This window comes from Lepidochelys olivacea, assembly GCF_965140295.1.
Source record: "Lepidochelys olivacea isolate rLepOli2 genome assembly, chromosome: 9".
Lineage (NCBI taxonomy): Eukaryota > Metazoa > Chordata > Testudines > Cheloniidae > Lepidochelys > Lepidochelys olivacea.
This window is the reverse complement of record NC_140419.1, coordinates 32,160,935-32,177,005: the sequence shown is the minus strand read 5'-3', so window position 1 is coordinate 32,177,005 and position 16,071 is coordinate 32,160,935. Positions and strand designations below refer to the sequence as shown.

The 16,071-nt window shown below is 40.6% G+C and overlaps 1 protein-coding gene across 5 annotated transcripts in view; it reads left to right on the top strand.

Annotated features, from left to right (window-relative positions):
• The window catches only part of TRPC1 (transient receptor potential cation channel subfamily C member 1), a 46,058-nt gene that overhangs the window by 18,176 nt on the left and 11,811 nt on the right, over window positions 1–16,071 (top strand). For 4 of the 5 annotated variants that reach the window (XM_084639754.1, XM_084639753.1, XM_084639755.1 and 1 more), the window contains 2 exons: window positions 3,628–3,767; window positions 8,316–8,459. In XM_084639754.1, coding sequence (XP_084495880.1) covers window positions 3,628–3,767; window positions 8,316–8,459 — 284 coding nt within the window. The remainder of the gene's footprint in view (window positions 1–3,627; window positions 3,768–8,315; window positions 8,460–16,071) is intronic. The other variant, XM_084639752.1, reaches the window with a different exon arrangement.

The following is a 16,071-nucleotide window of genomic DNA, read 5'->3' as shown; positions in this document are numbered from 1 at the left end:
TTTTGGAAGGCACTTCAGATTCTTAAACTTTGGGTCGAGTGCTGTAGCTATCTTTAGAAATCTCACATTGGTACCTTCTTTGCATTTTGTCAGATCTGCAGCAAAAGTGTTCTTAAAATGAACATGTGCCGAGTCATCATCCAAGACTACTATAACATGAAATATACGGCAGAATGCGAATAAAATAGAGCTGGAGACATATAGTTCTCCCCCCAAGGAGTTCAGTGACAAATGTAATTAATGCATTGTTTTTTTAACGAGCGTCATCAGCATGGAAGCATTTCCTCTGGAATGGTGGCCGAAGCATGAAGGAGCATACAAATGTTTAGCATATCTGGTACGTAAATACCTTGCAATGTCGGCTACAAAAGTCCCATACGAATGCCTGTTCTCACTTTCTGGTCACATTGTAAATAAGAAGTGGGCAGTATTGTCTCTTGAAAATGTAAACAAACTTGTTTGTCTTGTGATTGGCTGAACAAGAAGTAGGACAGAGTGGACTTGTAGGTGCTAAAGTTTTGCATTGTTTTGTTTTTGAGTGCAGTTATGTAACAAAAAAATCTACAGCACTCGACCCAAGGTTTAAGAATCTGAAGTGCCATCCAAAATTTCAGAGGGATGAGGTGTGGAGCATGCTTTCAGAAGACTTAAAAGACCAACACTCAGATACAGAAACTACAGAACCCGAACCACCAAAAAAGAAAATCAACCTTCTGCTGGTGGCATCTGACTCAGATAATGAAAATGAACATGTCGGTCCACTCTGCTTTGGATCGTTATCGAGCAGAACCTGTCATCAACATGTCCTCTGGAATGGTGGTTGAAGCGTGAAGGGAATCTTTAGCGCATCTGGCATGTAAATATCTTTCAGCATTGGCTACAATAGTGCCATGTGAATGCCTGTTCTCGCTTTCAGGTGACATTGTAAAGAAGAAGTGGGGACCATTATCTTCTGAAAATTGTAACCAAACTTGTTTATCTGAGCGATTGGGAGAATAAGAAGTAGGACTGAGTGGACTTGCAGGCTCTAAAGTTTTACAATGTTTTATTTTTGAATGCAGTTATTTTTTTTTTTTGGTACATAATTCTACATTTGTAAGTTCAACTTTCATGATAAAGAGATTGCATTACAGTACTTGTATTAGGTGAATTGAAAAATACTATTTCTTTTGTTCTTTTACTGTACAAATATATGTAATCAAAAATAAATATAAAGTGAGCACTGTACACTTTGTATTCTGGGTTATAATTGAAATCAATATATTTGAAAATGTAGAAAACATCCAAAACTATTTAAATAAATGGTATTCCATTATTGTTTAACAGTGCGATTAATTGCGATTAACTTTTTTAATCGCTTGACAGCCCTAATAAATTGTAAAATCAATATAATTTTTTAGTAAGATTAGGAGTGATGATAATTTAATCCATAGGTGGAAAGAAGCCTCTTTAAGGAAAAACAATAGACCTAGCATACTTAAATCACCTCCAGTATAACAGATCAGGCCTACAAGTAGAGACTGTGCACTAAAGTTGTGTAGCATGCTCCATGAGTAATTCTATGAGCAACACGTATTTGTGTCTGGACAAGGGGAGGGGTGAGTTAATGGGTACTGTTGAGCCAGACCTCTAGTTAAATGACTCGTAAAGACAAGGGGTAAATCACTTAAGTGACCGAGGCTTTCAAGTCAAGATTGAAATTGGGATTTAGGTTGCTAGGTCACTTAGGGACAGATTTTTGAAAGTGTTTAGTTGCAGGTAGGTACTTAGTGGGATTTTCAAAAGTGCCTAGGCACTTAACTCATATTGAAAACCGTGAAGGGAATTTGTTTCTTTGTTGTGAGATAAGATTGAAAGGGAGTGATTTGTAACTCAGACACATTACTAGTACCCAACTAAGATCTTTTTTTGAGATTAGTAAATCTTAATACTTTTAAATAAAGTATTTTAAATGTATATAAATGGGTTATTTTGCATTTGTTGTTGAATCATATAAGGAGATACATACAGAATAAATGCAACTTGGGATACCTCCAATAAAATATATTTTTAAAAAGTACTAAAATTAACTTGGAGGAGGAGAATTATGTTATTTCAACCAATCATTAACTAACTTTATCTTGTCGGAATTTGGAGCATTGGTATACTTTTTATTGAATCAATACTGTGTGATCATAGCAAAAATTCTGTTTTGGCTCCAAAACTTAAAGTTAAAAGCAGGTTTTTTATACTAGATTAACTTTTCGATATTTTGAGTGCTATTAGCCCTCCCTCCCAAAATAATCAATCCAAGATAAAAAAGCAACAAAATCTTATACTTCTAGACAAATGATGCAACATTTTGAGGATTTCCTATACTACCGTTTTACACCGTTATCTTCTTTTGTTAACTAGGTCAGTTTTAGTTACACATTAAACAATTTTTGCAATGTACAGACAAAACACCCCAAAACTAAGACTCATAACCAGGAAGAATAGATCTTTTACCTTCTACTTCTGGCTGTGGCAGTATGTGTTTTCTATTCTGCTTGGCTCTAATCTTTTATCATCGCAACATATTTCTTACTGAACAACAAGGAATGCCCTGCAAAAAGTATTTTAGGTTATTTATCTGACTTGCCTTTGCTTTTGTTGGACCAAAGTTTTAGAAGACTTGCAAAAACCTGTGCCAAGTCCAACAGTTTTCAGTTGCCAGTAATGCTACTTTTCTCCTAATTTTGAATATAGTAGCAAACATCTGAATTATCCAAATAATCAGAAGAACATTAAATAACTGATTATTTGTGTATCTTAAGTGTGCAGCTGTATTTCTACAAAAGGTCCTTTGAAATTATGAAATGGCAGGTTGTGATATGAATATTCACTCACTGAATTTTATTAGCTGAATTTTTCTGAATCAGTGTAAAGTGGTTAATAATGGTAGAATTTAACACCTAATTGAGGTCTATGATTCAGTAGCGAGGGTGAAAAAAGTTCCATTGAAGACCTTAGATCTCTTTGTGAATAGGCTAAACCTGTACATTTTGCAGGGTAAAACCAAAAACCCCTTGTTTCCTGTTAAGTTAGCTTGAATCAAATAGGTAGGAAAAATTTCTGTTGAGTCATTAACCTTACAGGAATTATGATGATTGTAGCGAGAGAAGTTTAGTTTTAAGCTGTTTTTTCTTGGGTCATTTTCTAGTTCAAATACATTCACAAAAATGTATTTGTAGCACAGTGTGATGAGGTTCCAAGCTTTCTGAAATAAAGTTGACTTTTTAAAATGTCAACTGTAGTGAGGCTTTGTACCCTTGTCCTAAACCAGACTCTCCTCTTCCCCCTTATTAAGGATAATTTTCTTCAGCTAAAGAGTTGACTTGTGGAAGGTAAACATTTATAATTACTTTATCATTATAAATGATGATAAATGCACTGTTGTACTTATGAGCAAACTCAGTACTATTCAGATAGATATACAAAATTCCCCCCTTCCTTCTTCTCACTAAAACACTTTGAAAAGAAGTAGGTGGCCTTATTTTAGTTTAAAAGCAAAACGAAACACGCATCGGGAACACACTAGAACTAGTAGAAAGCCTATACAGTGTAATACAGTGACATCTTTTTGTTTGCTTTTATTCTCTCCACCAGGAATGGTGTGGTCAGATGTCAAAAGACTTTGGTATGAAGGCCTGGAAGACTTTTTAGAAGAATCTCGTAATCAGCTTAGTTTTGTCATGAATTCCCTCTATTTGGCAACCTTTGCTCTCAAGGTAGTTGCTCATAACAAGGTGAATATCCACGATTCAGATCTCAAGCTGAACTGGGGCTGATTGGGGGGGGAAATACAGAATTTTTTTTATTTTGAGAAGGGCTTAGGAAAAATAATTCTGCAGTCCTAAATACTTAAGGCCATAGTCTCATTTTAGTCTGCACATATTTAACACTGATGCAGAACATAAGCATGTGAGGGGCTAGCAGCAGTTTCTATTTTGAAATTATAGTTTTGCTAGATGTCAGGATGTTTTGTCGCATTTGCTTAAACTCCAGAAATGGGGTGTGAACTTATGCACGTGCCCCTGTCTGAAACTGGCACATCAGCTACCCTGATTCTTTAGCATTTTAGTGAGAACTAATATTGCTGGACACTTTCCAATATAAAAAAAATGTGCTTGCTTTTTTTTTTTTTTTTTTAAAGAAACTCTAACATCTCAGTTATATGCAGCAGGCCTTTTAAATTCAGCAGGGAGAAAACCCTGAGGCCAGAAAAATGCCTTTTCTTTTCTCCATAAAATTCTGTTGGCTGAGGTGTATAACCTTTGAAAATCACCATTTCCTTTCTGTTGGTTACATCATCAGCAAAGTTTTGGCAGCATACAGAAATAACTGAACATGAATAATCTCAAAGTCTGGGCTAATGCAGCAGCAGACACTGCAATGGGAACCTTATAGCAGATCTCCGCTTTGGCAGTTGGGAAGGGAGAGAACCTGGTCCGGCATCCCTGAACCTAGCACGTGGTTCATCTCCCCTCCCCGTGGGGGGAAATCACATGGGAAGGAGACTTCTATTTCCTGCGGGGGGGGAGGCAGAGTGCCAGGCTGTCCCTGACTACTTGGCCAGATCCAGCAAATAGGTTTGGTGGTCATTCCCCTGCTGGGAAAACAGCCTTCTCCTGCTTCCAGATAATTTAGTTATCTTGTAGTTCAAGATGTGCTATAATGTTGAAAATTCAGGGTTCAAACCCAAGTGATGACACATAAGTTTCTTCAGTGGTACATGACAGAATTTTTTACCCTTTCCTTTAAAAAAAAATCTAGGAAATTACATTTCCATTTAACAAACCTCATTAAGATTGAAAAATCAAGCATTCGGATGTTAAGAAATACCAGAATGCAGGTTGCCACTTCAGCCTTCATTCCTTAATCCACCCCGTATGTGTGTGCATTATGAAGCAGCCTTTTGTTACATGATCACATACTATTTTTTCCATGGGATCGCAGCCTCATTTAGCATATAGGATAGATGGTGTTCAGGGAGTGAATCAGGATTATATAATCATTGATGCTGTTTGAAGGATCCGTAACTCATTTGCTCTGTAAGGTGTGTGGAGAATAAGGTAATAGACTGCATGAAGAGAAAGGCTTGACTTGTCATTAACGCGAATGCCACCTAAGAAAACTCAGTTCTGTCCTTCCCGCGCCACAATCTTGTGTTGCTCACCAAGTCACTTACACCAAATTTCTAACAAGTGGCCTTTTATGCTGTGTTCCTCATTTGCTGTGTAGCCATCTTGAGATAGCTGGGGCCTGACTTGTAAATGTGTTGAATGTTCATAAATGAAACTGAAGTCAATCAGAGCTATGAATGCTCAATAACACTGGCAATAGTGCTTGCAACCCCTCCCATCATGATATCATCTGTAGACTTTATAAGTGTACTGTATGCCATTTTCCAAATCATTTATGAAGGTATTGAATAGATCTGGGACCAGGACAGATGCCTGTTGGACCTCACTCATTATGCCCTTCCAGTTTGACTGTGGACCACTGATAACTACTCTCTGAGTATGGTTTTCCAATCAGTTGTGCACCCACCTTAAAATGTTTGTGATGCACTTGGTGATGAGCACACTAGGAAAAACCATGAGAAAATGAATTCTGTATTCACTGCAGGCATGGATGGTGTGCAGTAAATAAGGCAGGGACCACTAATTGAATGATGAAAATAAAAAATACTGAACAGCTTCCTCATTTCCTACTGGGGGGAAGAAAAAGCTTTCAGGGTTGTAAAGCCTCATATGATTATACATGGTGCCTTCATCCTCTTCAGATAATGAAACAATAGACCGACAATCATTACTGGTACATGAGACTATAATCACAAACAGCTTCTGCCCTTCCTGAGAAGTTGGAAAAAGAAGTAAAATTGCAGTCATTCAGAGATAGTCCTCTGACAAGAAATACGAGGATCATTATTTGCTTTTGATTTGATCTTATTTGCTAAATACAGAAATATTTGATTTGATTTGATCTTATTTGCTAAATACAGAAATATTTTTGTAACCTTGTCCTCTGATATTTCAGTCAGAGAATTATGGGAGGCTTTTCAAGAGGGATGCCCCTCTACAAACTTCTAGTCCATACAGATCCACCATTATTTTCAACCCTTCTGTTGTACGCAGAAGTCTAGTCTACTTCCAAGTGACAACACTGTAATGTCAGCATTAATTGTGTTATTGCTGATAATTTTTTAGAGGACAGAATTGTTTTAGCGAGAGGTAGGGTGGTCCAGTCTTTAGGTCGCTAGCCTGGAACTTGGGAGATCTGGGTTCAACTCTGCCACAAACTGTTTGTGTGGACTTTGCCAAGTCATTTAATCTCTACATGTCTTGGTTCCTCAACTTTAAAATGGGATAATAGCACTTCTGTACCTCACTGGAGTGTTATGAGGATAAAAATATTAGTTTGTGAGGTTGGCAGATATTAGGGCCCTAGATCAGGGACTATACCAGGGCCCAGTGGGGTAGGTTGTTTATGCACATAGTGAGAGTCCCTATTTCAAAGAGTTTACAATCTAAATGGACAAGACAGAGTAGGAGGGAAAATAGTATCTTAGATATAATGGGAAAGGGGAGTTTGAAGTCCATGGGGCTCTGAAATGAGAATTGCTACAGGGAAAGAAATGCAGAGGAAAAACAGGAGAGAGACAAAGACAGAGAAGAAAAAAGAAACTAAAAAAGGATGAAGCCAAAGGGTGGGAAATGAAGGCCAGAGATAGCAGTGGTATTAAAGTTGATATATTGTCCCATGGAGTGCTGAGTGTAATAATGAACAAATAATAACAAAGCAATTCAGTTACACATTAAGGTCATAGTCTATCCTTGGACATTTGCAAAAAGTTCTGTTGGGAGCTTTACTGTGGATTGAGGGGAGTAGTTAATCCTAAATTTATACCCCTGGTCAATGGACAGTAATTAGAAGTGGAATTATGATCTCTCCACCGAAGGAGGTTGCTACCCCTTATCTGGCATGTACAAGAGAATTTGGTTTCAAAGAGTAGGTGAGCTTAGTTTTGTTTCTCCTGTTTATTTCCTCAGATAGAAGAGTTGGTGAGTTTGGGAAATGCTTATTGAACAACGATTTATTCAATTCTCACCAGTTATATAGTTCAAAATCCTGCATCAGAAATTCTGGTTTCAAGCTGTAGCACTGTTCTGCATTGTCATCCCTTTCACCAAAACCTGAACCTCTCACAAAACTCTTTGTTGCTTTTGAAGTTCTTAGGATGAGTTTTTTAAGTATTATCTAGGAAGATCTTGGGGTTGGAAATAAACCTATGTGCTGTTACCTCTGCTTGGCTGTCAAAAAGAAACCTTCCTGATAGATCAAATTGGCCATTAGACATACTTCTCTTCTGGCAAAATTCTTCCTCAAGACTCAAAAGCTTATTCAATCAGAGCATTCTCCACATCATGGACAGAAAGAAAGACAGCATAAAGAAATCTGTAGGGCAGCTGTTTGATCACTGGTGCATTCCTTCATCTTTCAGTATAAGTGATCCTGGGTTGGATTGCTGTCATTTGGGCCAGACATGCTCCTGTCTGCAGATGCAGCTTTCTGCCATACCATAGTCTTATGGCCTGCCATTAAATAATAAATGCCAAAATTATTTATGTTCACTCCTGCCTTTCCTCTCTTTTGATCTTTTTCTTACTGCTTATGATTTCTCAAGTGTGACCTCTGGAGAATGGCAGATAACAGATGTATGAAGGATAGAAGTGTTTGTATACTCATAAGACATCCATCATCCTGAAGGAACCCAATTATCCCTAAATCCTCTCCCCTTCCAAAATTGGTTAAGACCTGCAAGTCTGTCATCATTACATAAGTTGGTTTGTTCTGTGTTTTACAGTGTTTTTTTACTTATCATTATTTGTTTTACAGTAGTGCCTATATCAGGGCCCCGTGTGGTAGGTGCTGTTCATGCACATAGTGACAGTCCCTATCTCAAAGAGTTTACAACCTAAATAGGTAATACAGAGTAGGAAGGAAAACAACACCTGGAGGATAAGTGACTTGCCCAAGCTCACACCGTATAGGTGAGTGGCGGAGCCTTGAATTGAACCTCAGTCTCCTGATTCCCAGTTCAGTGCCCTATCTACTAATCACTCTGGCTTGTATCTGTATAAAGTGTTGTTTTAACTACACAGAATACATTGAAGGCAAACTCATCATTTATTGTAGAATACCTTTGAATTACACTTGTGATAGATTCTTCTTCTTCTTCTTTTTTTTTTAAATAATGTAAGTAACTTCAACGTTTTCTTTTGAAACTCTAGTTCCATGATTTTGCTGATAGAAAGGACTGGGACGCATTCCATCCTACATTGGTGGCAGAAGGTCTCTTTGCTTTTGCTAATGTACTTAGTTACCTTCGACTCTTCTTCATGTACACAACCAGTTCTATCCTAGGACCACTTCAGGTAAATAATATTGCTGTCAGAGAAAATGCTAGTCTTGATCTTGTACATATATATTATGATATAGTCTTTAATTGCACGATCATATACTATTTTTTCAATATTCCCCTACCTCATTCAGGATACAGGGTGGACACAAGTGGTATTGGTGGGGGATTAAGATTAAATCTGGCATTTCCTAACTTTAGTGCTTGACTTTGCAACCTACCATTCTTTTAACAGATTTATTTTGGCTCTGTAATAAAATGTAGCCCCTTAATTGTGCTCTGAAAAGGAAAAGTAATAGAAATTTCACATGCTGAATTTTAAAAAAAATTCAAGATAGAAGTTACTTTAGAAAGAACATTTGTGTTTTGTAGCCGATTAATGTTAACTACCTCTTTCTATAATCTTCCCAAACAGTTCTTTTCTCTTGTCTTTCTCCCTCTCTAGCTATGATTCTGTATCTCAGTTATATTGCTATTTTTCTTTTTATTTGTTTCTCATTTTTCTTCCCCACACACACGTGCTCACACAATGAAAAATCATTTGAATACTTTCAGGCAGCTACTTAACATAATGATGTTAAAGTAAGAGTATTATGTTTATAGTACAAATACACTGAACATTAAAGTATCTCCTATGTTTTAAAGAGGTTTGCTGTTTAACATACTGGTTTATGTACTATATCTTTCTTATGTAATTTTATTAGGCAGCTATGTAGTGAAGTCAAAATTCTGAGTAAACAAATATAGTCAACAGTCACCCTATTCAGTTTCACACTGAATCTTATGTTATTACTGTTGACCAGTACAACTTGAGCAACAACTCTTAAAATATTTTCCAAAAGTAGGTCACAAGTTCAAATAGTAGTAATTAAACATGGTATGACACCCCAACAGTGAAAAATGAAGGGACGCTACTGTGTTCTGTTGGCAGTTGGAGATATTTTGAAGTACTGAATCGTTTTACATGTTGGCCTATAAAACCTATTTTAAGAAAAAAGTCAATTATAAGTTTATTAATACTAGATATATTAAAAAGAGCATTTTACAAAATTTGTTTTTGTGTACTAACATTTTCAGCTTTCAAGTTGTCTACAAATTATAAACACTTGGAAAAGATATAGTATTGACTATAGTTAAAGTAACAGGTATTTGGTCTGTGTACTAGTTGCCTGGTCCACTGTAGTCTGAAGAAAGTGCCCCTTTTTTTTTTTTTTAAACTTCCATGCAGCTTTCATGTTTTGGGGGCATAATTTTGTTTTGCTGGGTTTTGTAACTTGTGTTGAAAGGATAGAAATTATGAAATACTAAATCTGACAGCTCTTACTCTCTGTCCTAGGTCACAGCTTGGTTCAGAGATCCCTTCCTTTTCATATAGTCCAAAAATGTATATATCCTATAAAATAGCAGTGTACTACTAATTCTGGATCCAATGGGGGAAGGATAGCTCAGTGGCCTGAGCATTGGCCTGCTAAACCCAGGGTTGTGAGTTCAATCCTTGAGGGGGCCATTTAGGGATCTGGGGCAAAAATTGGGGTTTGGTCCTGCTTTGAGCAGGGGGTTGGACTAGATGACCTCATGAGTCCTTTCCAACTCTGATATTCTATGATTCTATGTATATCATGCTCCCAAAACAAGAAAGCTGCATGGAAGTAAAATTAAAATCACTTTCTTTAGAACACAGCGGACCACAGTGCAGTACATATGATGGCCTGTCTGTCTGTCTGTCTTTCTGTGGTATTATAGCTGTTTTGGTCCCCAGGTATTAAGAGAAGGTGGGTGAGATATTTTTTATTGGACCAACTTCTGTTGGTGATAGAGAAAAGCTTTTATGCTACACAGAGCTCTTCTTCAGGTCTGGGAAAGATACTCAGAGCCCTGGTCTACACTATGAGTTTAGGTCGGATTTAGCAGCGTTAGATCGGTTTAGCCCTGCACCCGTCCACACTACGAAGCCATTTTTTCCGACTTTAAGGGCTCTTAAATCCGGTTTCTGTACTCCTCCCCGACGAGTGGATTAGCACTGAAATCGACCTTGCTGGGTCCAATTTGGGGTAGTGTGGACGCAATTCGACGGTATTGGCCTTTGGGAGCTATCCCAGAGTGCTCCACTGTGACTGCTCTGGACAGCACTCTCAACTCAGATGCACTGGCCAGGTAGACAGGAAAAGCCCCGCGAACTTTTGAATTTCATTTCCTGTTTGGCCAGAGTGGTGAGCTTTTCAGCACAGGTGACCATGCAGTCCCAGAATCGCAAAAGAGCTCCAGCATGGACCAAACGGGAGGTACTGGATCTGATCGCTGTATGGGGAGACGAATCCCTGCTATCTGAACTCTGTTTGAAAAGATGAAATGCTGAAATATTTGAAAAAATCTCCAAGGGCATGATGGACAGAGGCTATAACAGGGACCTGCAGCAGTGCCGCATGAAAATTAAGGAGCTCAGGCAAGCCTACCGAAAAACCAAAGAGGCAAACGGCCACTCTGGGTCAGAGCCCCAGACATGCCGCTTCTATGGTCAGCTGCATGCCATTCTAGGAGGTGCCCCTACAACTACCCCAGCCCTGTGCATGGACTCCATCAATGGACTCTCATGCAACAGGGAAATGGATTTTGGGGACGAGGAAGATGAGGTGGAGGAAGAGGAGGTTGAAGCACAGCAAGCAAGAGGAGAAACCGTTTTCCCCGACAGCCAGGAACTGTTTTTTACCCTGGATCTAGTACCCTCCCAACCTACAGAAGCTGGGCTCCCAGACCTTAAAGGCAGAGAACGGACTCTGGTGGGTGTACCTTTGTAAATATAATACATGGTTTAAAAGCAAACGGGTTTAATGATTAATTTGCCCTGAAGACTTGGGATGCATTCACTGCCAGTACAGCTACTGGAAAAGTCTGTTAATGTGTATGGGAATGGAGTGGAAATCCTCCAGAGACATCTCAATGAAGCTCTCCTGGATGTACTCCCAAATCCTTTGCAAAAAGTTTCTGGGGAGGGAAGCCTTATTCCGTCCTCCATGGTAGGACACTTTACCACGGCAGGCCAGCAGCACGTAGTCTGGAATCCTTGCATAACAAAGCATGGCAGTGTATGGTCCCGGTGTTTGCTGGCATTCAAGCAACAGCCATTCTTTATCTCTCCGTGTTATCCTTAAGAGAGTGATATCATTCATGGTCACCTGGTTGAAATAGGGGAATTTTATTAAGGGGACATTCAGAGGTGGCTGTTCCTGCTGGGCTATTTGCCTGTGGCTGAACAGAAATCATCCCTGCTGTTAGTCATGTGGTGGTAGGAGGGGTGAAGCGATCATCCCAGAGAATTGGGTGTGGGGGAGTGAGAGGGGTGTTTAGTTGGGTTTCTGCTGCACGTTAACCTGAAAATGGCCAACCCATTTTAAAGGGCCAACCCAGCGGGTGCTTGGTATGGGAAAGGAGGGTGCTGCTGTTTGAAACCATTCCCACATGTTAGGAAGGTTGAAGAATCTGAAAGACTGTGGCTTACCATGTCTGTCTGCAAGCTGAATTCTGTTGCCCGCCGGCACTGCATGTGTGATCTCTCACACCATACTGGCAGGCCCTCAATATAAGAGGAAAAATGTGACCTTCTAAAGAAAGCACACATGGTATGTACTGTTAACAGATTGGTTCACCATGAAAGAGTCTACCCATTGTTCTCTAAAATGTCTCTTTTTAAAGACTACTCTTCCTTTTTTCCCTCCCGCAGCTGCAAATGTTTAATCGCTCCACGTATTATCTCTGTCCCAGAGGCTATCAAAGATTAGAAGCTGAAAAAAATGCACTTGCGATTAAATGTTTTCTGAACTCATGCAGTCCTCCCATGCTGAAAGAGCCCAGCATAATGCATGGAAGGAGACAATGTCAGAGTCCAGGAAAGCATAAAATGAATGCTAGGAGAGGAGGGACGAGCGAGAGGAGGGGTGGCGTCAGTGTGATGAGGAGGCAGGATGCAATGCTGAGGCTACTGGAGGTTCAAACTGATATGCTCCGGCATATGGTTGAGGTGCAGGAAAGGCAGCAGGAGCACAGACTGCTGCTGCAGCCCCTGTGTAACCAACTGCCCTCCTTCCTACATTCCATAGCCTCCTCACCCAGACGCCCAAGAACGCAGTGGGGGGGCCTCCGTGCACCTGCCCAAGCAACAAAAAGCTGGCATTCAAGAAGTTTTGAAGTGCAGTGTGGCCTTGTCCTTCCCTCCTCCCCTCCTCCACCACCCGACCTGGTGCTTCCCTCCTCCCCCACCCCTCCCAGGCTACCTTGGCAGTTATCCCCCCATTTGTATGACGAATTAATAAAGAATGCATGAATTTGAAACAACAATGACTTTATTGCCTCTGCAAGCGGTGATCAAAGGGGGGAGGGGAGGGTGGTTGGCTTACAGGAAAGTAGAGTGAACAAAGGGGGCGGATTTTCATCAAGGAGAAACAAACAGAAATTTCACACCATAGCCTGGCCAGTCATGAAACTGGTTTTCAAAGCTTCTCTGATGCGCTGCGCACCCTGCTGTGCTCTTCTAACCCCCCTGGTGTCTGGCTGTGCATAATCAGTGGCCAGGCGATTTGCCTCAACCTCCCACCCCGCCATACATATCTCCCTCTTATTCTAATAGATATTGTGGAGCACACAGCAAGCAGCAATAACGGTGGGAATATTGGTTTCGCTGAGGTCTAAGCGAGTCAGTAAACTGCTCCAGCGCACTTTTAAACGTCCAAATGCACATTCTATTGCCATTCTGCACTTGCTCATCCTATAGTTGAACAGCTCCTTACTACTGTTCAGGGTGCCTATGTATGGCTTCATGACCCATGGCATTAAGGGGTAGGCTGAGTCCCCAAGGATAACTATAGGCATTTCAACATCCCCAGCGGTTATTTTCTGGTCTGGAAAGTAAGTCCCTTCCTGCAGTTGTTCCCACAGACCAGGGTTCCTAAAGATGCGAGCATCATGTACCTTTCCCGGCCATCCCACGTTGATGTCGGTGAAACGTCCTTTGTGATCCACCAGTGCTTGCAGCACCACTGAAAAGTACCCCTTGCGGTTTACGTACTGGCTGCCAAGGTGGTCTGGTCCCAAGATAGGGATATGAGTTACCGTCTATCGCCCCACCACAGTTAGGGAATCCCTTTGCAGCAAAGCCATCCACTATGACCTGCACATTTCCCAGAGTCACTACCCTTGATAGTAGCAGCTCAGTGATTGCGTTGGCTACTTGGATCACAGCAGCCCCCACAGTAGATTTGCCCACTCCAAACTGATTCCCGACTGACCGGTAGCTGTCTGGCGTTGCAAGCTTCCAGAGGGCTATCGCTACTCACTTGTGAACTGTGAGGGCTACTCTCATCTTGGTATTCTGGCGCTTCAGGGCAGGGGAAAGCAAGTCACAAAGTTCACGAAAGTGCCCTTACGCATGCGAAAGTTTCGCAGCCACTGGGAATTGTCCCAGACCTGCAACACTATGCGGTCCCACCAGTCTGTGCTTGTTTCCGGGGCCCAGAATTGGTGTTCCACAGCATGAGTCTGCCCCATTGCCACCAGGATGGCCAAACTACTGGGGCCCATTCTTTGAGAGAAGTCTGCGTCCATGTCCTCATCACTCTCCTCACTGCGCTGCGGTTGCCTCCTCGCCTGCTTTTGCAGGTTCTGGGTCTGGTTCCGCATATACTGCTGGATAATGTGTATGGTGTTTAGAGTGGTCACAACTGCCGCGGTCATCTGAGTGGGCTCCATGCTTGCCATGGTATGGTGAGAGCAGAGTGGCAGCAGGAGTGGGGGGGTGGATGACAATGCTGACAGCAATATGGCACCTGCATGGAAAAAGGTAAAAAATGATTGTTGGCCGTTGCTGTCACGGAGGGAGGAGCAAGGGGTAGGCTGGCAGCAGACGGTGCAGCACGACTGCTAGCTGTTGTCATCTCCTAGGTGTTCGCCAGCAGACAGTTGTCATCGTCTCCTGGGTGCTTGCAGTGCTGCTGGCTGGGAGAGCAGCCTGAGGCCCCCTCAGGGATTGAACTCACAACTCTGGGTTTAGCAGGCCAATGCTCAAATCACTGAGCTACCCTCTGCTGATATTCCAGGCAGGACTGAATCTCCATTAGACAAAACTTAAAGAAGAGAATGACCCGAGTCACTCCCATTTATGTCCAGGCTCTGTTTTAGAGCTCACATACCTGGTGATGTAAGGGCCATCATATGTGCTGTAAATATTAGATGGTGGAATAACTTTGTAGTACTTAAATGTGGGAAACAGCTCATACTGTATTTTTGTTTAAATGTCATATATTGACATAGACCTAATAATGGACTTAGGCCTTATCTATACTGGAAAAATGTACCAATATAATTTGTTTTGAAAAATGATTTAGTTAAACTACTGCAGGCTTTTATTTTAGGTGCACTTACATTGGTAACTTAGGGACATGCATCTAAATTAGCTGTATGTTTTTTGTGGAGTAGTAGTGTACCCCACAAATGGGTGTAGGTATGGTACTTTGTGGTCCGCACTGAATTATGCTACCTACAGTTTCGATGGCTTTAATGTCCGTATTAAATGCTCCATCTACTCTTTAAAATGAACTTGATAAATTGGTGTTGGCATTATTGTTCAGATGCAGCACACTCTGATGTTTGTTGCTTATTTGCACTTAGTTGTCATCTGCATTATATTATGGTTGCAGGATATTGTGTGCAAATTAATGATTTACAGTTTATTGAAAGGCAGTAACTTGTTTGTTAGTGCCTGACATTTTTTCTTAAAGATTTTGTTTTTCCTATAATAACTTAAATTGTTTTTAAGAAATTAGTTTAACTGGTTTAAGGAAAACCATTTGTTTTACATATTTTGTAACACATTAATTATCCTGTAGCCTAACTGAGAGATTGGTATATTGATTATTGATTAATTTCTTAGGCCGCAGTAGTCAATAAGGGGTCAGTCTAATAAGCGGCTACAGCATCAGAAAGATTATTACCAATGTCATTAGAATGAGAGATTGACGGAGCACATGAGAAACAGCTGCAATTTATCACAAGTCCCTCTATTAACAAACCCACAAAGTAGATAAAGTTTACAGTCCCACAAACCCTGAAATACAACAAAAGAAAGGGTGCAAAGTTTTTAGCTCTATGATTGGCATCACTCATGTTTGTCTCTTGCTGGGGAATCTTGAAGTGTTAGTCATTATCTTCCTTATCATCTTCATCGTCACTTTCGTCGCCAGTGGATATCATCCTAGCGTCTCCTAAGACATGCAGGCCAAGATACAACTTTTATAATGTGCTATGCTGAGGCCCACTGGGATTCATACATATTTCTGAAGGTTTCAACCTCTATTCCTTATTTGGACTTCCACACCCTACTACTTTTGGGATGCTCTGCTTTTCAGAGGTTAACTTGTTAGTTCCCCTTATAGTTGTTAATATGTATGTTACTCAGTCACCAGGACAACTTGCTGACACCCTATGTCTGCAAAAATCCCCATAATACTCTAAGCAACAGATGTCTTCCTGTGACTGTTCCATCTTGTGATCCAGGGTCACTCCAAAGATAGCTACTCAAATCTGCCTGTTTTTAGGCCTGAGGCCTTGTTTGTCTAAGCCTAATACCTTACAGGCCTGTT